General features: G+C 43.3%; 1 protein-coding gene across 1 annotated transcript in view; it reads left to right on the plus strand.

The window, feature by feature from the left end:
• PEDS1 (plasmanylethanolamine desaturase 1) overlaps window positions 1–22,728 on the plus strand; it is a 90,566-nt gene extending 67,838 nt beyond the window's left edge. Inside the window, exons 3-6 of the mRNA XM_068262878.1 lie at window positions 10,966–11,057; window positions 13,339–13,483; window positions 17,940–18,152; window positions 21,820–22,728. Coding sequence (XP_068118979.1) covers window positions 10,966–11,057; window positions 13,339–13,483; window positions 17,940–18,152; window positions 21,820–21,941 — 572 coding nt within the window. The 3' untranslated portion in view covers window positions 21,942–22,728. The remainder of the gene's footprint in view (window positions 1–10,965; window positions 11,058–13,338; window positions 13,484–17,939; window positions 18,153–21,819) is intronic.
• Window positions 22,729–26,497: the final 3,769 nt, after the last annotated feature.

Here is a 26,497-nt window from a genome sequence, read left to right on the forward strand (position 1 = left end):
TCAAATGTAAATAAAAGCTGAGAAATGTTTTTTTCTACAATAATGCCTCTTGTATATCGACTTATTATCTTTTGGGAGACGCCAATGTCATTTTCCATCAAAAAATTACTTGCTGGTTGAATAAAAGTAACTTTAAGTCAAAATTTGCCATGAACAATTATGGGCAGTACTGTAAGTACTTTAGAGTCTTGGTTATCCGGCACAGTCAAGGATCGGCTGATGTCTGAGAAGTGTGCCTTCTGGTTGCTTGAAACTCGATGTTAAAAATGGGCCTAGCTTATACAATGCTATTCCCCACTCTATATACAGTGGAGGAAATAATTATTTGACCCCTCACTGATTTTGTAAGTTTGTCCAATGACAAAGAAATGAAAAGTCTCAGAACAGTATCATTTCAATGGTAGGTTTATTTTAACAGTGGCAGATAGCACATCAAAAGAAAAATCGAAAAAATAACCTTAAATAAAAGATAGCAACTGATTTGCATTTCATTGAGTGAAAAAAGTTTTTGAACCCTCTAACAATAAAAGACTTAATACTTAGTGGAAAAACCCTTGTTTGCAAGCACAGAGGTCAAACGTTTCTTGTAATTGATGACCAAGTTTGCACACATTTTAGGAGGAATGTTGGTCCACTCCTCTTTGCAGATCATCTCTAAATCCCTAAGGTTTCGAGGCTGTCTCTGTGCAACTCTGAGCTTGAGCTCACTCCATAGGTTTTCTATTGGATTAAGGTCCGGAGACTGACTAGGCCACTCCATGACCTTAATGTGCTTCTTCTTGAGCCACTCCTTTGTTGCCTTTGCTGTATGTTTTGGGTCATTGTCGTGCTGGAACACCCATTCACGACCCATTTTCAGTTTCCTGGCAGAGGGAAGGAGGTTGTCGTTCAGGATTTCACGATACATGGCTCCGTCCATTTTCCCGTTAATGCGATTAAGTTGTCCTGTGCCCTTAGCACAAAACACCCCCAAAGCAAAATGTTTCCACCCCCATGCTTGACGGTGGGGACGGTGTTTTGGGGGTCATAGGCAGCATTTTTCTTCCTCCAAACACAGCGAGTTGAGTTAATGCCAAAGAGCTCTATTTTGGTCTCATCAGACCACAGCACCTTCTCCCAGTCACTCACAGAATCATTCAGGTGTTCAATGGCAAACTTCAGATGGGCCTGCACATGTGCTTTCTTGAGCAGGGGGACCTTGCGAGCCCTGCAGGATTTTAATCCATTGCGGTGTAATGTGTTTCCAATGGTTTTCTTGGTGACTGTGGTCCCTGCTAATTTGAGGTCATTCACTAACTCCTCCCGTGTAGTTCTAGGATGCTTTTTCACCTTTCTCAGAACCATTGACACCCAACGAGGTGAGATCTTGCGTGGAGCCCCAGAGCGAGGTCGATTGATGGTCATTTTGTGCTCCTTCCGTTTTCGAACAATCGCACCAACAGTTGTCACCTTCTCTCCCAGCTTCTTGCTAATGATTTTGTAGCCCATTCCAGCCTTGTGCAGGTCTACAATTTTGTCTCTGACATCCTTGGACAGCTCTTTGGTCTTTCTCATGTTGGAGAGTTTGGAGTCTGCTTGATTGATTGATTCTGTGGACGGTGTCTTTTATACAGGTGACTAGTTAAGACAGGTGTCCTTAATGAGGGTGACTAATTGAGTAGAAGTGTCTAACCACTCTGTGGGAGCCAGAACTCTTAATGGTTGGTAGGGGTTCAAAAACTTATTTCACTCAATGAAATGCAAATCAGTTGCTATCTTTTATTTAAGGTTATTTTTTCGATTTTCCTTTTGATGTGCTATCTGCCACTGTTAAAATAAACCTACCATTGAAATGATACTGTTCTGAGACTTTTCATTTCTTTGTCATTGGACAAACTTACAAAATCAGTGAGGGGTCAAATAATTATTTCCTCCACTGTACATACCACAAACAGTATGTTAAATGTTAACATTCAGTAATAGAAAGTACATTAACCTTGGTATAGCTATGCCGAAACCCCAAGATTTACTTACCTGGAGCTTCCTCCTGCTCCGCTCCCTGCTGGTCCCTTTCACTGCAGATGTCTTCTGCGCAGGCGCAGTACTATTGTGCCTGCGCAGAACACTCCAGGCTATGTGAGCGCGATTGGGCAGGGGCAGAAGATGCCTGGCGAGGTCGGAATCTGCAACGGAGGGGACTCTGGAACACTATCCGGAATCAGAGTTGCGTCAAGGGACAGATAGACCACCAGGGGCTGGAAAAAAACCCAGGTAAGTAGATAATGGCCTCAATTCACTAAGATCATGCTGGAGGAGATAAGGCAAGAGAAAACTTACCTCCACACAGTAAGAGAATTATCTTATCTCTTCATTCCTTACGTTACCTCCTCTGTAGTTAATTTACCTCCTCTGTAGTTAATTTACCTCCTCTGTAGTTAATTTACCTCCTCTGTAGTTATTCTCACACACAGTTAATGAACAGCCTGTCCTTAACTCTGGAGTTATTTTATGGATTAAAGAGTTAAGTTAAAGACAGAAGAGTTAACCTTAGGTTTGCCTGAGGTAAAATGTTTCCTGAATACTACATGCCTTATCACCATGGTAACCACTCTAGAAGAGTTATTAAAGACAGGAGATAAGCTTAGTGCATTGAGGCCAATGTCGTTTTTTTTTTTTTTTTTTTTACCTTGGACCTGTCCTTTAAGAACAGTAGAACCCACAAACTTAGGAAGTTGACCTTCACCACTGTGAGCACTGCTGGCGATTTGTGCTGTTTGCTTGAGACTGCTGGTTAGTTGAATTGCAGATAACTGGGTTTCTACTGTATTTCTGTTTTGATTCAATGCAAATTCACTATGAGCATATCTGCTGGGAATCTGTGCCAATAGACACTAAGATGGAAAACGTTTTTAGATTGGGAGAGGGGCAGTAGTGGTGCTTGTTCAGCAGCCGATAGGCTTTGTTCACATCAATTAGTGCAGATGGCGGTGCGATCGCAATGCTTAAAGAGTAACTGTCAGGCTGCAGAAGCTAATTTAAACCTCTATTCTCCTGTGTTAAACAGTTTAGAAGGAAGCCATAAAGCCATTAGTGAAGATAAAAATCTGTTACCTTTTGATGTGTGCTTATCAGCAAGGCTATTATAGACCCATAAGGATGCAAGCCGCATACTAAACTGCAAAGCATTCTGGGGCCCTCCCCTCGGCTGCTAATGAGACGTTACAGCAGCTTGTAATCAGTTCAGCGCGTAGCACTGATAAATCTCCGGGCAGAGTACACTGCAGGAGTCAGCTATTGTTTCTAGCCACATGGCTCATTAATATTCACTGCACACTGTGTTGTTCAAGTACGAGCTTATCTGTGATCAGGAAGCAGGCAGGACATGACAACACATTTGACAGAAAAACATGGAGCCTGCCATGAGCTGTCAGGAGCATCTATCTCTGCATATACTATATACAAATTCTGTGAAATCCAAACGTGGACAGTGAAATGCATATGTAATGTAAGTACAGCCAATCTTTAGCTACTGATATATGTGTTTATTTTCTCTGAGACCTTATACCTAACAGCTCCTCTTTAAGATGGCACGCCATCTGCGCTGCTGATCCCATTCACTACAGTGAATGGGTCAGTGATGCGATTCCCGAAAAATGCATGCAGCAGTACGATAACGCATTGCACTGCTGTGCTGCGCATATGATGGGAATAGTAAGAGTGCTGTCTATGCACTTATACCGTTCTTGTTGTCTCACACTACATGCGCTGCGAAATGCACACAGCAGCGTATATAGTGGGAACGAGGCCTTGGTGTTGCTCTGCATCAAACAATGCAATGCCACAGTTCAGTCGATTTTGTTTTCCACCTTTCCAGTAGATTCCCTGCTGGAATCTATATAAAAAATTCTTCTGTAGTGTGTGTGGTACGAATTCGAGGGCGGGGGGGGGGGGGGGGAAGGAGGAAGAAACTCCACCCACCTGATAGTCAATGCCACGATTGGCAAATTGACTGGCCTGTGACCATACAGACTCAGCCCACTTCTTGGACATCAATCCATTTGAGAATAGTGGGCAGGCACCATCTAGAATTGTATAGGGGAAAAGTGGATGAATGGAACTAGACCAAGACCTAGAACATTTATATTGCGCTTTTATCCTGGTGGACTCAAAGCGCCAGAGCTGCAGCCACTAGGGCGTGCTCAGTAGGCAGTAGCAGCATTAGGGAGTCTTGCCCAAGGTCTCCTAACTGAACAGGAGCCTGCCTTACTGAACAGGAAGAGCGGAGGACCGAATCCTGGTCTCCCATGTCAGAGGCAGAGCCATTAACCAGTGCACTTTCCAGCCAGTACGCCTCCTTGCAGCTGCTGGTACCCGATCGGCATCTTGGGTTGCTGCTGATTGGGTTGCTGCTGCTATAAGGAGGCATGTTCCTCTGACAAAGCCCTATTTTCTGGGTAAAGCATGTTGGGTGTGGGTAGTGTAATGCAGTGTATTAATCACATGCCAGCTTTGGTTAACAGTAAGGTGCTTTAGTAGGGTGAGAGTCTCAGACGTGTCACCCCTAGGACTTTGGCACAGGCATCTAGTTCTGATCATTCTAGCTTCCCATGTATTGAAACTAGGTGGCACATGTACATGGCATTATTGAATGGGATCTAGGACTGCTGGAGCTGGATATTGGCACTGCTGTCCTAGCCCTGAAGATAGAAATTGGTGCCTGCGCAACCCACCACCTACAGAGAAATGCAGTTGCAGGGTAATGCTGAACTCGCCGGCACTAGCGCTGCTGTGGGATTTCCATATTTGTTTTTTGTAAGCATCAAAACAGAGAGTCAGCAGTAGTGCCTTCCTGTTCCTTTGTTTGGTAGGAAGAAAAAAGAGATCCACTCAACCGGCCCATTAAAAGTCCAATTTTTATTGAAAAATGAACACACTGGACATGGCAACTCTGCTAATTTTGGGTTTGATACAGCTGAAGAATCTCTTCCTTTTACGGCCGTGTTCACTTGTTATGCTGGTTTGTGACTTGCTGCTAAAGCTGTGCCTGTTTGTTGGTGCTGCTGAGCAGGTTTGGTAAGGATTGTACAGGAAGAAAGCTGACCTTTGCCTTCCGTTATTGTACTCTAGCGCCACGTGCCAAGTTGTGGCCATTTTGTTTTATAATGAGTTCTTTCATTGTGGCCTTGGGAAGGTCAAATGCATTTTTTCCCGTTTTCTTCTTTGTGAAGAACTTGAGTAAATATAATAGTCTGCACAGATTCATTATTATTCTGGCTGTCCCAGATTCTGCGTTGTTGATGATGTTATTGTTGTGTGTGATTTACTGTAGAATCTTCCCCACCCATCTGAATGTTTCTAATGGTCTACATTGCTTTGCATGACCCCCAATGGGATTTTTTTTTACTCTGACCTGCCCCCCGCCTCATCTCCACTTTACGGTCCTTTACACTAACCGTGTCGCATCTCTGTACTCTCCCCCGCCGCTGTGGCCATTTAATCTTCATGAGACATTCCACAGTACCTGGAAGTGGTCTGGCCGATACAGAAGCTGCAGTGGTTTGGCGAGTGGTGCGCACCTCTATGGGAGTCAATGGCACTGCGGACACTTTATAGATTGTAGCAATGAGGCACTCGTATCGTCAAAAGCACGCGACTCATTTCCTGTCTGGAAGTGCGCTTGTGACCATGGGGTCAGATGTTTTGGACGTCACTCGTTTGCACGTTCGGGGGACGGGGTCACGCTGAATTTCTTGTCGGCGCAGTCTGCCGCATGGAACAAAACGATGGTGATGGTACTATTTGCCGCGGTAAGCTCTTCTGCCGCACGCCAATCTGCACTGCACTATGTGAAAAAACACCCTTAAAGGACAACTGAAGTGAGATAAATATGGAGGCTGCCATGTGTATTTCCTTTCAAACAATACCAGTTGCCTGGCTATCCTGCTGAAATAGTGTTTGAGTCACACACCTGTAACAAACATGCTGCTAATCTTGTCAGAGTTTTGCTTTAAAGGGACTCAGAGCTGAATGAACTAAAAAGATTTATACTCACCTGGGGCTTCCTCCAGCCCCATCCGCTCGGATCGCTCCCATGCTGCTGTCCTCCACTGCCCGCAGCTTCGGGAATCTGGTCACCGCACTCCCGTCAGTCGGCTCCAGTCTGAGGTAAGAGAAGTGAGCTCTTTGCGTATCTCTAGAGATACGTAGAGGGCGCACTTCTCCTGTGTAGAGTGGAGCTGATTGACGGGAGTGCAGGGACCCCGTTCCCGAAGTTGTGGGCAGCGGAGGACGGCGGCGTGGGAGCGATTTGAGCGGATGGGGCTGGAGGAAGCCCCAGGTGAGTATAAATCTTTTTAGTTCGTTAAGCTCTGGTACACTTTAAACATCTGACCTGCATACTTGTCCAGGGTTTATAGCTTAAAGTGAACCTCCGGACTAAAAATCGACTCGGCAGCACTGAAAAGGCTTGGTGTTTCTTTAAAGAGACTCCGTAACAAAAATTGCATCCTGTTTTTTATCATCCTACAAGTTCCAAAAGCTATTCTAATGTGTTGTGGCTTACTGCAGCACTTTGTACTATCACAGTCTCTGTAATAAATCAATGTATCTTTCCCTTGTCAGACTTGTCAGCCTGTGTCTGGAAGGCTGCCAAGTTCTTCAGTGTTGTGGTTCTGCTATGCACTCCCCCCTCAGGGGGGAAAGAAACACACAAATGATCTCTTGAGATTCAAAAGGAATGCTGTATACAGCCTGCTTGTGTATGGATGTATTTTCTATGTGTGGACATACTGTACATCAACCTACTTCCTGTTTTGGTGGCCATTTTGTTTGTTTATAAACAAACTTTTTAAAACTGTTTTTAACCACTTTTAATGCGGCGGGGAGCGGCGAAATTGTGACAGAGGGTAATAGGAGATGTCCCTTAACGCACGTATGTTTACTTTTGTGCGATTTTAACAATACAGATTCTCTTTAACAGTTTCACAGCATCAGAACTTTGTTTCTCTTATACAAGCCTCATTTTTAGCTGCACAGAAGAAAACTGCCTGGGCTTTTTTCCCCTGATGCTGTGCAAAGCATGATGGGATTTCTGATTTTGTTGTTCTCATTCTGCTGTTTTGGTGCAATTTTTTTTTTACATTTTGAATTTGACATTTGAAGCCTTGTGTGTGCAGCTGGGAGGAGTAATCAGGACACAGGACAGTTGGAACTGTCTCCTGCTCCTTGTCACCTCCTTTCAACCAAAAAGATGGCTGCCCCATGACAAAGATGGCAGCCCCCATGAATCACAAACATTTGCCTGTTCTTTTAAAACAGGGTGGGTAAGAGAGTATATTACCTATCTATTATAATTAACATAACTAATGTAACTTGATGACAGTATGTTTGTTTAGGCTGAAGTTCCCCTTTAAAGTATTAGAAGCAGTGGATCAGCAGGGCAGCCAGGCAATGTGCATTGTTTAAAAGGAAATAAGTATGGCAGCCTCCATATCCTTCTCACTTAAGTTGTCCTTTAAGATTACAGATTTGATCTCGTTATTACTGAGCGATCAGAGAAAAGGGTTCTCATTACATAATGCTTTTTTTTTTTTTACCATTAAAGGAGTCATTATGCTGTTTATGCTACCTTTAGATCTACTTACCCCAGGCTTCCTCCAGCCCCTTGCAGCCGACATGTCCCTTGCTGCATCACTGTTCGCAGCCACCGGCCCGGGTTCCCCGCTGGTGCAGAGGCAAACCTCGAGGTCATCCTCTACTGCGCCTGCGTGAGCGCCGCTGTCAATCACTCGCACGAGGGCATTGCGCAGAACATTTGAGCCCATGTGCGAGTGATTGACAGCGGTGCAGGCGCAGTAGAGGAAGACCTCTAGGTTAGCCTCTGCACCGGCGGGGACCCCGGGCGGTGGATGCGAGCGGAGATGCGGCGAGGAACATGTCTGCTGCAAGGGGCTGGAGAAAGCCTAGGGTAAGTAGATCTGAAGGTAGCATAAAACAAGAATGTTATCCCAAAGTAGTAATCTAGGCCCTAGGTTCTCAACATGTGGTACGCGTACCCCAGGGGGTACTTCTGATGGTTGCAGGGGGTAATTGGGCTTGATATGCTTAACCAAGAATAACATATTTAGAGTTTTTTAGAAAATGATAAATAAATACCTCCTAACTTTTTGAGATGAGAAAAAGGGACACTTAAGCCATGCCCCTGCCACACCCCTGGTCACGCCCCCGGCACACCCCTAGTCACGCATACCATAAAGATTTCATAAGAAACATATGATGTTTTATAATTCAAACCACACTGGTCCTTTCTATCCTGGTTCATTTTCCTTCATATTAACATTTTAAAATTAATAATATATCAATTTAAAGGTTGGGAATAAAGTTTAGTCAAACACATGTTTAGTAGAGAAATATATATTTATATAGAAAGAGGGACCAAGTCCTGAAAGAGGGACAAATGAGGGTGAAAGAGGGACAGGGCTCCCAAAAAGGGACTGTCCCTCCGAAAAAGGGACAGTTGGGAGCTATGTAAATATTATCTAAACAACACAAATTTAGTATTTTAGCTAATTATAAGCAATAGTAAATACTTGGAAATTGTTTAGAATCAATTGTCATGTACTACGATTAAATATACTGTATATTTGTCAAGGGGTACTTGTGATAATGTTTCCTATGCTAGTGGGTACTTGGTGAGTACAGGGTTTTAAAAGGGGTACATACCAATAAAATGTTGAGAAACATTGATCTAGGCCAATCAAATGAAAATGCAGGGCATTATTTGTTGCTGGGGTAATTTTCTGCCTTCTATACACACTTGTAGACTGACTCACAGAGGATTGAGGGCTGTTTAGACTTTTATTAGCACTTGCAGCCAGTAAAATAGCTATAAACGCTTGTCAAAGGATTTGCAAACCTTATATTAGATGTAAATTACTGATTTGCCTAAATGCCCTCAACACCTGCAGATGTGAATTTCACGAGTAGACCAATCCTTTAAAAATTGTCCTATTTAGCCCCATACACACTCCTAGATGTTCTGGTTCACCATGAGCTTGCTGGGTAATCTGTAACTCCTGGGTGTTTCAAGTCCTATGCCATAGAGCCATATTAATCCATGCCTTGCACTGATGAGGACCAACCAGTCTGAAACATTCTGTATACATGTTGAATTAGTGTTGCTCTGATTAGAGTAATCATCAGCCCCTATCGCTAAGAAAGCAATTTTTCATTGTTTTTTTTATCATGTGTAGCTTTTCTTAATAAGGTATATTTATATTTACTACCAGAGTGGTGCTTTTTGATAGGATTCTCTTCCTGTACATATTAGTGTTGTATTTTCCTCAGCATGCTGTGCTATAGATTTAGTCTATAATTAATTCATTATTTTTGTATTGTGCTTGCTAGGCTCTCTCTCCCTCTCCCTCTCTCTCCACTTCACCTCCTGCAGGCTCTAATGCACGGCATACTTCCTGTATGTCATGTGATATACAGCAACCAGGAAGTATGCCGTGCACAAGAGCTGGCAGAGGGCGGTAGAGGACAGACAGCGTTGGACTCATTTGGAAGGTATGTCCAGCACTGCCGATACTGCAGGCTGCACACACCGCTTGCCGCTTTGACAATTCCAAAATCATGATCTTGGTGATTGTGATTTAGGTTTACAATTTAGGTTTACATTCGATTTTATCATTCACGCCTAGCGCTTGCCCACATTTTTTTCTGAAGTCAGTCAAACATAACAACTTGTGTATGCCCACCTTAACTTTGGCTTCACTTTGACTTCTGCAGACTACATTTCTGGGACCATTGATCATTTAAACATGACCTTTTAACTAAATGTACCATATGTGATTCATCATATTGTAGCAGTAGGGTATTGTACTGTGTTAGCCATCAGGTGTGGACAAAGGCTTGAATAAGGACAAAAACTTTTTATATTGGTATGAGGCTTATATCTAAAAACTCTTTCTCAGCCTATATAGCTGAACTTTTGAACTCAGAATTTACGCTACTTCTGTGTCAGTCCAACTCCCAGGTCTGTGAGCAGGGAGTAAACAAGGATCCTTATCTCAGCTTACAACCTCTCATCCCATTAAGATGTTCTGTTTTACTTAAGGCATCTTGATGACATGTATTTATGCTTGAAAAAAAATCTGTTTTCCCTTTTGATGTTGCATGTATATAGCTGTCTGTACCACCAGCCTGCAAACTAACAGGATGTAAGCCCGACGAAGGCTGCAAGGCCGAAACCTTGCTTATTCTTATTCATTTTTTAGTTAGCCAATAAATGGTATCATCCCGATATAAAACTTCTTGCTTTCATCATATTGTTCTGTTTATTGAACAGGTGTGTTCCTGGAAATTAGGAATCCTCCTACCAATGTATTGTTTGTAGAACTATATGTATTGTGAATGTATGGGAAGGTATTGTATGCAGATGTCAAAGTCATTGGGAATATCAAAAAATAAAATAAAAATAAAGCAGATACTTACCAAGGGAGAGTGAAGGGGAAGGCTCTGAGTCCCATGGTGCCTTCCCTCTCCTCTACCGGAACCTCCCCCCATTAAGCGTTGTCTCCTCCATGTTAATTCCCCACCGTGGGGGTCTTTGGAAGTCTTGGGGAGCAGAGTCCTCGTCCTCCCAAAGACAGGCAGCACCATACTGCGCAGACAGGGTGCTCACACGTGTGCAGTATGGAGCGGACCATCTTCGGGAGCACTCGGGCTCCCCAAAACTTCCGAAGCGGCAGGAAGAGAGCAGTGTTTGACCAAATTAGTTGAGTACTGCTAACTGGGATCTAGAGAGGAGCAAGAAGGCTCTATAGGACACAAAGCCTTTCCTCTCCTTAGGTGAGTATCTGGATGATTTTTATTTTTTTTTTGTTATTCCCAATCACTTTAAGTGACTATACGGATCTTCAGCTTTTGTTGTCTGAATGCTCATCTGCTCTCTTGCTCTCAGCCTGATCTTCTTGTGTCCTTCAGTTGCAGGTATCATCACAGCAGACTTCACCTCAGGGTTAGTGCACTGGGGAGCAGACACCTGGGGCTCTGTAGAGCTGCCCATTGTGGGTAAGGTACGTTTGAAAGCAATGTAAGAAAGTAAGTTGTGCAACCAATAAAGCTCTGTGGTGCATGAAATCTTGACTTTGCTTTTAGGACCACCAATGGAGTCCACAAAAAGATGTCTATTTCAATCCAACTTTACATTTTAACATTTTACGGCCAAGTAGGGGCATCATTGTATTTATAGCAGCACAGGTGACTGCAATGGCGCCCATTGCTGATCAAACTTATCACATGCTTCTCCATAAAGGTCTTCTAAGCATTGACATTCCTATACATATGTAATGTTGATTAAAAAGGCGAAGTGGCTTGGTGCTGTAATAAGGATGAACTGATGAAGAGGGATTAAAAATGTAGGAATATTGTGTTCATACACAGCTATTAACACTTTTCTTGTAAGGCCAAAAGTCAATCAATAGGCTTGCCATCCGCATCACATGCCGGTGCAGTTCTGAACGACATGCAGCATTTTTCTGCAGCACACATTGAAATCCGTATAGCTATGCATGGCACTGCCGTAGCCATTCTGCTGCAGACTCGAAAAGCAGGTGTGCCGCGTCCATTTCCAAATGTGTGACACCCCAGTGGAAACGGGCTCTTATGTGACGAAGTTTGACATCCCTGATAGTGTGTGTACAAGGCTTCACTAGACTATCTAAGATCTGCAGAGGAGACCAAGCATTTCTGGGTGTCTGCTGAAACATGGTTCTTTCTGAAACCAGAATTTACAGCTGGGTGTGGCAGGAATTAATTGGCAGAAAATACTCAACTAAAACCAAAGTATTCTGGTCTTTGGGATGCCTTTAGTTCATATTGTAACTTTATTTTTTAAGGAAACTGGTCATTAGAGTTCTATATGGAGGCTACATTTTTTATTTGCTTGTAAGAAATGCTATATGTCTGGTTGTGATGCTGATCGTGTAATCACGCTTGTAATAATGGCTTTCATAGGACTTGCATGAGTTTTAAACTTTGTTTTATGCCTTGGTTCATGATCCAAGTAATCTCCTTCTATCAGTAATTGCAGGAGATATGGCTAAAAGCAAGCATAGCAGACAGCTTCTGTGTGCAAGCTTCCATGCTCACAAGTAGAGAAGAAAGCATGTTGCTCCCACATAAGATCTCCAATAACAAACTGATGCAATGGCTGCTCCAACACTGCAGCTCTGTGACCTGCGGGTTCTTTTGTGTTTTACACAGATGACATTACTTTGTGACAAAGGAAGGTAGAAAATTATATGGGCAATAAAAAGAGAACAAGGTTTTCATTATATGTTGTACCAGACTGTAATTCTGCTTTAACTATATGTTTTGGGTTTTTTTTATCAAGAAACAATTGCTTGGTTAGTTTTTCAAATGGGGAGAAGGGGAGGTGCTTCTTTAACTATGGTTTCTTTAAAGTTAACCAGGGACCAAGCACCCTCATGTATTTTACCATATACATCAGTGGGGACATTAGAGAAAACACCTTTCCTGCTCTCTGTTTCATCCTTCACTGCTTAGCCTGCTTGTTATCAGCCCTGATAAAATCCCAGACTGAACATTCAGTCTGGCTTTGCTCAGGAACCATTATAGCTGAGTCAGTATTATAGCAGAGCCAGAAGGGGGCAGGCTTGGGCTTGAAAAGACATCAGAGAAGACAGACTCGGCTATAATGATTCCTGCGCAAAGCCAGACTGAATGTTCAGTCAGGGATTTTATCAGGGCTATAAAAGAAGCAGCCTGAGCAGTGAAAGATGAAACAGAGAGCAGGGTAGGTGTTTTCTCGAATGTCCCCACTGATATATATGATAAAATACATGAGGGTGCTTCGTCTCTGGTTCACTTTAACTATAGAGTAACTAAGTAGCTCGGGGTGACCCAAACCTATGTTTATTCAGTCATTTGTCTTTATTTTATTTGCCTCCCTGAACAGTCTTCCATTGGTCCTCAGCCTCCTTCTATGTTAGGCCGCCTTCTTCCTCCTCCTTGACATTAGTTAAATGGGCAGACAGCCTGTCTCTTCCAAGATGGCTGCCTTGTCTTACCCCTTCCAGTAACTTGCGTAATGATCTGGCAAATAAAGATTTGAATAATAGTCTGGCTACCCAAGTACCAGTGTCCGGCAGCTGCCGCATGGGTAGTCCATACTTTGTCAGTCGCCCAGGAACATCAGTGGTGCTGAAAAAAAAGAAGGGTACAGGGGACCAGTGGGAGACTCCCTAGGGAGGTAAATATTAAGGGGATATATTGGACTTTAATGGTTGTCCTCTGCCTTTGAACATCAGTTAATGATTGTGTTCTGTATTCCAGGCCTTTATCAGACCTTTCAGGGAGCACCATATCGACCCCACCGCCATCACGCGGCATGATCTTATAGAAACCAATGGTGATAACTGCATGGTGACCATAATTCCCTTGTCTTTTATGGCCTATAAATATCTCCATCATTCTCCAGGTAAGGTTTCTCCACGTGTTCTAAGTATATGTTTTCCCAATGTACTCTAAACCTTTATTAAAATGTAATTGTTGGGCATTTGTAAGGTCTCTTTCACACCAACAGCAGTCTGATATCATTTTTAGGATGCTGGTGTTATGATGATAGCGAGGTCAACACCTTTTATATCAAGAACCGTAGGAAAGCGTTCTGATTTTTCCAAAAGGCGATCCCTGACCTTGCTGCGTTTTTTTTTCTGAGTTTGTGATTGAGGCCGATGTATAGAGAATTGTAAAACGGGGCTAAGCAAAAAACAAATTGCTAAATGGTGCTAATTCATAACTCTGTGGATTTCCACAAAACATGCGCAGTTGATGGTGCTTGAGGGCTAGGTTGAAAACTCCTGCACTAATGTCCCCAGCCTTTATCCTGTGTAACGTAAATGTGTGTTTTTACTTTCAATTAATGAATGACTACAGGCATCTCACTGATGCTGGTGACCATTCATAGCAGGCACAATGATCAGCTTTGGGAACACATGTTCCCATTCACTGACAACCAACTGGCGAGATGGCGACGGGGGCGTGCGCATGCCCGGCAGGTAAACAGACAGATATGTATAATTATGCCCCTGATCCGCAAGTGAAGTTTTTTTTCAGGGACGTAAATATGCGTAGCAAGGATCGGGAAGTGGTTAAAGAGACACTTAAAGTGAACCAGAGATGAAAATAAACTAATGTGATAAACCATTGGATCTGTCCTTCTACTCCTAAAAATGACTCTTTTATCTCAAGGTTTTATTTTATGTAAAAACATTTACAACGCAGATTTAATGTTTCATAGTCTCTGCTCAATTGCATGTCTCAAGAGTCCCAGAGTGAAAATACATGATCTGTTGACCTTTTATCTTTTCCTCACAGTAAAAAGCACAGGTATCTGCTAAGGAAAGTGTTTTATTGCTGTAATTTGTTATCAGTGATCCAACTGGAGAAAAACTGTCAGTTCCATACCTAATTATAAACTCTTTCAGGCTGGGAAAAGAGAAAAGGAGCACATGCTTACCACTGTATATGTACATGTCTGTCTCACCATGCCACATATCATCTCTGGTACACTTTAAGCCTAAGGTAAAAAAAATCAGTTTTACTCACCTGGGGCTTCTACCAGCCCCCCTGCAGCTGTCCAGTGCCCTGGCAGTCACGATTGGATCCTCCTGTCCCCCTGAAAGTAGCTGGCGGTGGGGGACAGGAGGATCCGATCGTGACTGCCAGGGCACCGGACAGCTGGTAGAAGCCCCAGGTGAGTAAAACTGATTATTTTATTTTAGGCTTAAGGATCACCTATTGAACTACAAATTCACACCATAAAGAGGCACCAATCGAGTGTAAGAGTAACGATCAGTCCAGCATGTAGCTTCAGCACACAGATGTGTATGAAAGCTAGCAGGGAATTGGCACCACATCCTCGGATTACCTCAAATTTACATGAAGACATCTGCTATTGGAAATCTGATATGGCACGGCAGATTATCAACTCTCATAGACACTTTGCTGTTAAGATATATTAGTTGCACAAATAAGCAAAAGGCCTTAACGCCTGGGATTAATTTTCACTGAGGACATTCCTTACTATTTTAGTGATCCTAGTTTCATTCATTAATTTGTACGTTGGACCTAATCCAGGTCTTCATAGATTACATCATCAGTAGGATCGCTTGGAAAGGCGGCTGCATGCTTTGCTGTTATGGCATTATTAGCCGAGAATTATATATAGCTGCAGTGTAGGAGAGACAGATTGTTCTTCTCCTATGCCACCATCTGGAGTCCGTCCTGGTGATGCCATGATGACGTCCTCTGGTTTCCATAACAACCATCTCCTTAATGCTGTATGTGACTGACCAGAGGACTGCAAATCAATCTGGTTAAGGCCACTAGCACAACATCATTATAGCAGCGGTATAGTGGACTTTTATCTTCATCCTGTGACACTCGGGGAACAAGCGATGCTGCAGCCAGATGTTAAATGGTTTAGCTGCCAAAATTTGACAACATGAATGTCTCAGAGTATTGTTTTTTTCCTCCGACTTTTTTGAGCACGTTAGAAGAGAAAAAAGTCACAATCCAAAGTGTAGCAAAAAGGAATAGTTATTTATAATGTTAAAAAATCCACAGAAAATAGTTTATAATGAACCGTGTGAAATGGCTTTAAAGGAAACCTGAGAGGGATATGTATATCTATTTTCTTTTAAACAATGCACATTGCCTGGCAGTCCTGCTGATCATCTGTCTCTTGTACTTTTAGTCATAGCCCCTGAACAAGCATACAGAGCAGATGTTTCTGACTGAAGTCTGACTAGATTAGCCGCATGCTTGTTTCAGGTGTGTGATTCTGATGCGTGAAAGATCAGCAGGACTGCCAGGCAACTGGTATTGTATGAAAGGAAATAAATATGGCTGCCAACATACAGTGGTTTGCAAAAGTATTCAGCTCCTTTGATGTTTTCCACATTTTGTCATATTACTGCCACAAACATGAATCCATTTTATTGGAATTCCACGTGAAAGACCAACACAAAGTGGTGTACATGTGAGAAGTGGAACGAAAATCATACATGATTCCAAACATTTTTTACAAATAACTGCACTCAGACCAAAGGGGGCTGAATTTGCAGTGAGTTGCCCATAGACATTGCCTGATGAGTGCTAATGACTAAATAGAGTGCACCTGTGTGTAATTTAATGTCAGTACAAATACAGCTGCTCTGTGACGGCCTCAGAGGTTGTCTAAGAGAATATTGGGAGCAACAACACCATGAAGTCCAAAGAACACACCAGACAGGTCAGGGATAAAGTTATTGAGAAATTTAAAGCAGGCTTAGGCCACAAAAGATTTCCAAAGCCTTAAACATACCACAGACCACTGTTCAAGCGATCATTCAGAAATGGAAGGAGTAAGGCACATCTGTAAACCTACCAAGACAAGGCCTTCCACCTAAACTCACAGGCCGAACAAGGAGAGCGCTGATCAGAAATGCAATCAAGAGGCCCATGGTGACTCTGGACGAGTTGCAGAGATCTACAGCTCAGGTGGGGGAATCTGTCCATAGGACAACTATTAGTTGTGCACTGCACAAAGTTGGCCTTTATGGAAGAGTGGCAAGAAGAAAGCCATTGTTAACAGAAAAGCATAAGAAGTCCCGTTTGCAGTTTGCCACAAGCCATGTGGGGGACACAGCAAACATGTGGAAGAAGGTGCTCTGGTCAGATGAGACCAAAATGGAACTTTTTGGCCAAAATGCAAAACGCTATGTGTGGCAGAAAACTAACACTGCACATCACTCTGAACACACCATCCCCACTGTCAAATATGGTGGTGGCAACATCATGCTCTGGGGGTGCTTCTCTTCAGCAGGGACAGGGAAGCTGGTCAGAGTTGATGGGAAGATGGATGGAGCCAAATACAGGGCAGTCTTGGAAGAAAACCTCCTGGAGTCTGCAAAAGACTTGAGACTGGGGCGGAGGTTCACCTTCCAGCAGGACAACAACCCTAAACATAAAGCCAGGGCAACAATGGAATGGTTTAAAACAAAACATATCCATGTGTTAGAATGGCCCAGTCAAAGTTCAGATCTAAATCCAATCGAGAATCTGATGCAAGATCTGAAAACTGCTGTTCACAAACGCTGTCCATCTAATCTGACTGAGCTGGAGCTGTTTTGCAAAGAAGAATGGGCAAGGATTTCAGTCTCTAGATGTGCAAAGCTGGTAGAGACATACCCTAAAAGACTGGCAGCTGTAATTGCAGAAAAAGGTGGTTCTACAAAGTATTGACTCAGGGGGACGAATAATTACGCACACCCCACTTTGCAGGTTTTTTTTTGTTTCAAAAGTGTTTTTTTATTGAAAAACAATAATAAAATATGACACAGCAGTTGTAAGCCCGGTGAGGGGCAATGCAGTGGTTAAATATGTGTTGTTTTGGTTTTTTTAAAAATGTTTGGAATCCTGTATGATTTTCGTTCCACTTCTCACGTGTACACCACTTTGCATTGGTCTTTCACATGGAATTCCAATGAAATTGATTCATGTTTGTGGCAGTAATGTGACAAAATGTGGAAAACTTCAAGGGGGCCGAATACTTTTGCAAACCACTGTATGTCTATCACCAGGCATCAATAGTCAGTTGCATAGCTCCTGCGCTATGCAACTAATCATTGTTACAAGGAAAAGGACATTTTTGGGCAGTCTGTTCTTCAAGCCGGTGGAATACACATTCTAAGTTTTGTAAAGACATGCAATTTGTACTTCAATGTTGGAAATTCATAGCTTCTTACAACTGGAGTTAAAAATGTAATGTTAAAGCGCTGGTACAGCCCCAGTTTTCAGAATCTATTATTCAAGTTACCATCTCTCCACCAGTACCCTAGTCATTTCTCAGTGATGTGTTGTCACCATGTGACCCCTCTCTTCTATCGCAGATCTCCTTTACAAGGCGTACGCCGCAGACTGCTTCATCTTCGCTCTGGCCATGTTTGTAACGCTAACGAACCAGATTCACAAGTGGTCACACACGTACTTCGGTCTTCCTTCCTGGGTGGTCTTCCTCCAAGACTGGCACGTCATCTTGCCACGCAAGCATCACCGCATTCACCATGTCTCGCCGCACGAGACCTATTTCTGCATAACGACAGGTGAGTGCACCACGCCTCGGTGATGGTGCTGGGACTGTGCTGTGAGTTGGCACTGAGCTGAGGTTTTCCTTTGTGTAGCACATGACTCCACAGATATGTGCACAAAGTACAGAGCTGCCATCAGGGTGGGAGTTCCTTCCTCTACACCAGCTAGGGCATAGCGGTCAGATGGAGAATAGTGCATTCTATTTATATTCTGTTGTAAGAACTGTAGTGCAGAATATAAGAATCCGTGGCACTGGCAAATGTGAAGTGTTGTTTATTTTAGAATTGTGATTTTAATGCCAGTTTTGGAAATCACTTAAGCCTATCGGCTATTTCTCAGTCACCTGGCGCTTCTTCCAGGGAAACTCACTAGCCCAAAAGTGACCGCGGAGTAGGCGCTGGTTAAGCCTTAAATGGTTATTAGAACTTGGTGAGTACACCTACCGTATTGTAATCCAAGTCCAAAGCTGAAGATAGGACCATCCCTGTGAGGAAAAAAAAAAAGGATGCTAGATAGCGCGTACACTGAATACTTCTTATTGTTAATCTTATGGTATCTCATTCCCTCAGCACCCCCCTCGTGATATGAACAATTATTTTTGCGATTCTGGTCTGAGCCAGGAAAACCACATGGCTGACATGTGGCAGTGGACACTGTTCCTGCCTTGTACAAGCACAAGTAACTGGCATTTGGTTTATATTTTAGTTTTTGTGGACTATCTGTTGCCATTAATGCATATGAACATTATTTATTAGGACTCTTAGCTGAGAAGTGGGTCACTTTATAATTTATCCTAATTACAGTTTAAATTTATTAGGAGTCAGTCAGTATACATTTAGCAACTCTGATGCCAGGTACCCATTAATTACTGCCAACACTCAGACTCCTCAGCCCAGCTATGTAGATTTGCTTACTTTGCATTTTCAAGGTCTTGAAGGTGTGGTATTCGGTACATTGTTTATAATCATTTATAGTTTAAAAGTTTAACTAAACCCAAATACACAAGGCAAATTTTTGTACGTGGTGGTGGGGTGTGTTTATTATGTGGAATTCTACCCTCCACAACATTATGGGAGACCAGAGATCTTTTCTACTGGGTTTAGTAACTCTAGTTACCTGTTAGCAAACAAACAATCTGCAGAGTTCTCCTGCCAGTACTAAAGATGTTGAAGCCTGTGATACTTTTAAGAAACTAAATCGAGGAGAGGTGCACCTAGGGTGTCCCGTTCCCAACCCCCCTCCCCCCCCCCCCCCCCATTTGGTGAGTCTTTGCACATTGTAAAATCTTTCCTTTACCTGATTTACTTTCTGAGGCGGCAACATCTTTTGTACTGGCAGGCGAAATGTTTATTTACTGAGCGTTCTAAAGCCAGTAGAAAAAAAATCTCTGGTCTCCCAGAATGCTCTGGAGGGGAGAATTCCACATAAACAGCATAGGATAAGCCTCACTGGGAGGGTGGGGCTACATATCTATATACAGCAATATATAGCTGTAGGAAGTGTTTCTGATGCTGGAACCAGGATATTTAACCTCTTGACGACCGCGTCACGCCGCTGGGCGTGGCCGCGGCGGCAGCCCCAGGACCGCCTAACGCCGATTAACGTAAAGTCCTGGGGCTCTGTTTTGCAGGAGATTGCGCGTGCATCTCCTGCTTGGGGGGCAGAACTCCGCCCCGCCTTCAGTCTCCGAGCGCCTATTGCCGCTCGGAGACTGTTAGATGGCGTGATCGCCGTCTATTTATATGGTGCAGCGCTGCACTGGGGACAAGAGAGTGATCGGCTCTCATAGGGTGAAGCCTATGACAGCCGATCGCCGTAATTGGCTGGGTGTGGGGAGGTAGGGTAAGGGGTTTAAAGGAAGTTTTTTTTTTTTGTTTTTTTTTAAACACGAACAAAAATATTTTATTTATTAAAAAAAAAAAACATGGGGGAGCGATCATACCCCACCAACAGAGAGCTCTGATGGTGGGGAGAAAAGGGGGGGGGGAATCACTTGTGTGCTATGTTGTGTGGCACTGCAGTGGCCTTTGTTACTAAAAATGTCCTTGTCACTAGGGGGGTTTAGCCCTGCAGTCCTCAAGAAGTTAACATAAAAGTAGGTACCCTGAATAATTTACTGCATTGAACTAGAAGTTGTTACAATTCCTCTTTAAAGTGAACCGAGCACCTTTTTTTATCACTCAGGACATTTCTATAGCACATGAAAAATGCATGCCGACAATCTGTTTCATTATTAAAATAAACTTTCATTTTACCTTGTATTTTAAATTAAAAGTAGTTTTAGTAGCCTGTTTCAGCAGGCCTGCCCGACCGTCCCCAACCACAGAGACTTCAGGAACCTAATTGTTTTATTGAGCTAATTACCAAGAGGTAAACAATGCCTTTTCATCAGCATAGGGGGTGAGTAATTAGGACTGTTTCTTCAAAGCCATTGTGTGTGTCAATGTGTCAAGATAGCATCTCTGACATCTGTAAATAAGGAATGTGAGAAGGGGAGGGGAGAACATGGCAGCTTCTATGCCAGGAGAGATTCCAGTGAAAGAGAATGTGCTCAGTTCCCTTTAACCTCCCCGGCGTTCTATTGAGATCGCCAGGGAGGCTGCGGGAGGGTTTTTTTTTAATTAAAAAAAAACTATTTCATGCAGCCAACTGAAAGTTGGCTGCATGAAAGCCCACTACAGGGCGCTCCGGAGGCGTTCTTCCGATCGATTCCGGCGCCCATAATAAACAAGGAAGGCCGCAATGAGCGGCCTTCCTTGTTTTGCTTAGATCGTCGCCATGGCGACGAGCGGAGTGACGTCATGGACGTCAGCCGACGTCCTGACGTCAGCCGCCTCCGATCCAGCCCTTAGCGCTGGCCGGAACTTTTTGTTCCGGCTGCGCAGGGCTCAGGCGGCTAGGGGGGCCCTCTTTCGCCGCTGCTCGCGGCGAATCGCCGCAGAGCGGCGGCGATCAGGCAGCACACGCGGCTGGCAAAGTGCCGGCTGCGTGTGCTGCACTTTATTTGATAAAAATCGGCCCAGCAGGGCCTGAGCGGCAGCCTCCGGCGGTGATGGACGAGCTGAGCTCGTCCATACCGCTCAGGAGGTTAAAGGACACCCGAGGTAAAAATAAACTAATGAAATGAACTATTGTATCTATCTTCCTTCTCCTAAAAATGACTTTTTAAGATATTACAGTTTTGTTTTATGTTTAAAGCTACTTTTAAAGTTTTAACTGTTATTTTTGCTCAATGACACATTCATTGAAGCATGCCAGAGCTAAAATCTACTAAGTATTGACCCTTTTTATCTCTTTCGTGCTCTCAGAAGCCATTTTCTGCTAGGAAAGTGTTTTATAGTTGGAATTTATCAGTGAGGGTCACACTGTAGTCACTTCCTGTCTGAGTCAGGACCGAGTCAGCCACTTACATACCTGATATTTAGTTCTTTCAGACAGAGAAATAAAGAGGAACACAGCATAGTTATTTGTGTGCTAGGCAGTGTACATACCCATGTCTATCTCATCATGCCACATGTCACCTCGGGTATCCTGTAAGTTATGCATTATACTTGCGGTATTGATTAGGGAGCATTTAAGTGCAGATTTCATTCTTTTATGTAGTGAGTATGCATTTCCTTTTATTCTGTCTGTCTGTACCCAATGCTAGTGTTTTAACTTATGTCTATATTTTAAATTTAGGTTGGCTTAACTACCCACTGGAGAAGTTGGGCTTCTGGCGACGGCTCGAGGACCTCATTCAGAGCTTTACAGGAGAGAAACCCCGATCAGACGATTTAAAATGGGCCCAGAAGGTCAAATAACACCCAGCCAGCTCATTCCACTTTGGAATCAATTGCCAACCTTAAAGTGAAAACTAAAGCCATTAGCCAAATATGTCAAAGACTTACCTGGAAATTACTGACTAATAAGCACACAGTGGTATTGTGCTTTAACTCCGTAAAGACTCTAATCCACAGACTCACACTCTGATACTAAGAGCGGGGTGGGGCCAGGAGCCAAGAGCCCCGCCTACTTCCTGAAGCAGCTGACACCATCTTTGTAATTTTTTTTTAAAGCAATTTTTGCTGGCGACCCTGATGACCTTTAACCTTGGTGAGCTCCATGTGACCAGCACATGACCCTGAATCTAGAAAGATTGTACTCCGTCTTGCACTATGGATGAACATTTGTTGTATCAACATGAGTCCGTGGCCTGTGGAGAGGCTGAATGAAGATATGAAGGAGAAGAATTGTATTCTTTCTTACTGTCCTTGTATTATTTTTCAGAGATTTCCTTTTTTTAGCTTGTCATCGGAGGAGTGAGAGAAGCTGAAGTACTTTTATTTGGTTCTGTGGGCATCCAGGTTGTGGGACATAGACAGCATCTTTGGTCAGCACTGAGCTTTTTTTCACCATCGCCTCTTAATTCTGTTCTGTTTCCACCTTCATAGCACTGACTGACGCTCTACCCCAGAGACGCTGAAAGATAACTATATTTTTAAATACCTCTGTGTGGAACGTCGGGAGGGGAAGACGTGTCTTCCTTCGCTAATTTCATTTTTTTTCTAGAACAGGCAACAAATTAATAAAACTCGCAGTTGATAAGTAGCACCGTTACTTTTAAGTCAATCCCTAACTAGATTCTAAATGCAGCTCCATGGTTGGCAGTGCTTCTCTGTAGGGTGGTTGAGTAGGTAAGTGCAATGTTAGTTGTTGTAAGTGGAGTCATTGTTTGGGCTGCTTGTTTGCGCGTAGCAAGCTAAGGTACTTGTGTATTATACTGTCTATCAATTTTGACTTCCCCCTTTTGAATCCTATTTATAGGGCGGTTAGTAAGATGAGAATCTTGGCTTTCATTTGCCCTATGCTCTGTGTCTGTGCGATGCATCGTTCCTGAGTTATGGGGTGTTGATCGAGGGATGTTCACTGCATCTGGCTGCCAGCAGCACTAACCTGGCAACCCAAGTTTCCAGCCCAGTGAGCAGGTGAAGGACCTGGTGTGCAACATCCTCTATCCAAGTGGACATAGTTACAGTGATTACAGTAAGGCGGAGTTTATGATGTATATGAATAAGTGCTCATCGTCATTTGAAATTCCCCACCAGTCAACCTATGAGGGAGAGAACTCACCCTATTGGCTCTCTAGAGTCTCCTTTGGCCCTTGTATGTCTCCTTCTCGCCTGCTTATTCAAAAAGCCTCCTCCATTTACACATCAATAACTCATAAATGAACGCTCATATAGAGTAATTCCATTAAAACAATAAAAACTTTATTCCAAAGTAGCACTCACATGCTGCTCCTGAAATGACCGGCTTAGAGTTTATGGGCTCTCCCCCATTGCCTCCTGGGCAAGCTCGTAGAGGAGCCACCCTCTCATCCCCCCCCCGCCCCCCTCAGTCACCGCTGCTGTTACTTCCTGTATGGTCCATCAGGCTCCACCCGACGTGTTTCGTTACAACTCGCCACTCATCAGAGGTGTGGAATCATGATGCTTTCCTGACCTTATATGTTCCACCCCTTCATTTTTGGGGACTATCACTTTAAAAGGAGTGGGCACCACTCGTTCAATACCCCATAACTCAGGAATGGTACGTCACACCGACGCACGGCATAGTGCAAATGAAAGCGAAAACGTATGGCTTTCCAACGATATTTAGATTTCACAAGGGGAGTACATCTAATTTAAATAGCAGACAGTCAAATTTGTTAGATGGTATAATACGTAAGTACCAAAGCCAAATTTGACATTGTGCAGTGCTTCCATGGTGGTAAATAGTAACGCCTTACTTACAAGTTCTGGATTGGAAAAATATACATTTTCAGGTCAAGAAAAAAACCACATAGCTCATATATGTGTAATTTAGAAGACTAGCACACTTGTCTCCAACACTTGCCTGAGCTTGTCTCCAGAGGGGACTAAATTGATCACAAAAGGGGTTAGCACGGGTTTTGTTCAATTCTACGCTTAGGCTCTTTCCCCACTTGCTCAGTGCTGATGGCAACGCGCAATGTATGCGGTCCGGAAGGACATCAGACGTGCATGGACTACTCTGTCTGATGTTTTCATTTATGCGTTGTGATTCAGTGTGGAATTGCAACACATGGTTTTACCTGCATTTTTGTGCAAGCGCAGCGCAATTCCATTCATTATAAATGAATGGGATGGCAACTGCATCGGTGGAGAAGTGCAGGGCGGTTTGACGGTCCACCTGCATTGCACACAGTGGGGAAGGGGCCTAGGAGTCCCCATGGACATAGGGTGACGGGCTACTGTTTGCGGCAAGAGAAGTTTACGACGACATGACTGATCTCAGGAGGAATTTGCCATTTTTTAAGAAATAATCCAATTGCCCAATCATGGTTCTTCCTCAAACAGCATCATCAGGTTTTCCACTCCTCTTCCATTTCTTATCTCTAGACATTAAAGGTCCTGCCCAACCTACATCAGACCTTGGAGAGAAGGTTAAAATAGACGTAGTGCTGTAAAAATAGTTTAATCATTTTTACAAAAAGTAGTGCAGGCAAGTGGCTGCTGCTGTGCCTCTGCTCAGGCTGAGCAGCATTGATTTCTGGGAGACATGGCTATGCTCCTCCCATGTTGTGGATGGGTGTGACCAATCTGCCACTCAACCTTCCTCCTGGGAGGTAAAAGGAAAGGAGTGTTTTGAACTCCAGGATGAAGAGAATGGAGGTGTTTTCTGGAGATGGTGCCCTGGGGGATGTGGTGGGGTGGTTGCAAATCTTTTAATAAGAAGGCACAGCGGTAGTCTCTTGGCAATACTGCTTTTCATGAGGGTACTGAGATTTTGGCTGTTTTTATTGCATTATATTTATGTTAATAGTCCATGTGCAGTCTGGTGTGGGTGGGGCAAAAAAAAACTTAAGTGGACAGGCGAATTAACTCCTAAGGCAAATGCATCTAGATGTGTAGGTCTGAGGTTGGAAGGTCCGGGGGATGGTTGAGTTATGCCTGCGTATCCAACAGTTTTCTACTCATAGCTAGGCAACATTATAATAAATACACAATCCAGCGTTCTGGCAAAATAGTCCATCCTGCCGGTGGACTGTTGCGGTTTTTGGCCAAGAATGACCAGCCATTCAGCAAACTTAATGGCCTCAATTCTGGTATGCTTACCACCTGTTTTACTGCATAAGTGATATTTTACTGCATGCAGTAAAAGCAGTTTGCTATTCTGGTAGATTTTTGTGATAATTTACCGCATGTGCCGTAATTTACCAAAAATTGTAATTCTTATTAAAAATAGGGTGCATGTTGGCACATAATTTACCGATCAGTTTAAGACCTGCCTGTACCTGGTGGTAAAGTCAATTTGTGTGCATCTTGCAGTATTTAGTGGAGTTCCTATTCAGTTCCTATTCCTGTTTTAGTGGCATTCCTATTCAGGCTGTGTAATAGAGAAGAATAGTAGAAATAAAACTAATATTTAATAAATATACTTTTCGTAGGTTGCTACATAATCCAATAGAAGGAAATCGCAGCGCTTCCAAACAGACGCTGCACCTGAATTGACTACCTGCACAAGTATGCAGAGCTCGACTAACGGGCAGGTTACACACCTTGCATTCAAAACAGGTACAGTAAAGGGGGCGTTAGCTTCAGCATAAATTGTGCACAAATTATCCCTAATAGACTCTCCTACGGCGGTGACGTGCCCCAACAGGAGAGAAACTAACCACTAATCTAGCAGTGAAACATATCAAGAAGTAAAGCATGTTCAAACAATGAAAATTGTCCAAAAAAAGTCGAGCTCTGCATACTTGTGCAGGTATTCAATTCAGGTGCAGCGTCTGTTTGGAAGCGCTGCCATTTCCTGCTGCTGTACAAAACTTAAGTATACTTCAGGCTAGCTGCCTCCAGGGGTGTCAGCTTGCATTCAAATTTTAGAATTTAGATTAGTGTTAGCACTAATATATAACATAATTTGCATCTGATTTGTATTCAAGGTATGTATTTAGCCCAAAGGGGCTGGGCATATCTCTGGAGCTTTCACTTCACTTGCAGCCTGTGAGCGCTGCCCATTGCTTGCTGTCTTTTTACATAATCCAATACCCCCCCCCCAAAAAAAAATCTTCTTACCGCATGTTCCATATTTACCGCACGTTTTACCGCATTTCCAGAAATGCGGAAATATCTTTCAGCATTAGAAAAAAAAAAGTCTGGAAAATACCTCACGAGGTATTTTACCGACAAACAAAAATATTTACCACTGATAGCTACCAGAATTGAGGCCAGTATCTTTCTTGCTGCAGATGGCTAACTAACGTTTTAGGTAAGCAAAAAATCACACCCATTAAGGCGCTTTAGAGGTTGCCATCTTTACCGCACTTGGCAATAATGCTTTCTGAATCCCTCAC

Source organism: Hyperolius riggenbachi, chromosome 12 (assembly GCF_040937935.1).
Source record: "Hyperolius riggenbachi isolate aHypRig1 chromosome 12, aHypRig1.pri, whole genome shotgun sequence".
Lineage (NCBI taxonomy): Eukaryota > Metazoa > Chordata > Amphibia > Anura > Hyperoliidae > Hyperolius > Hyperolius riggenbachi.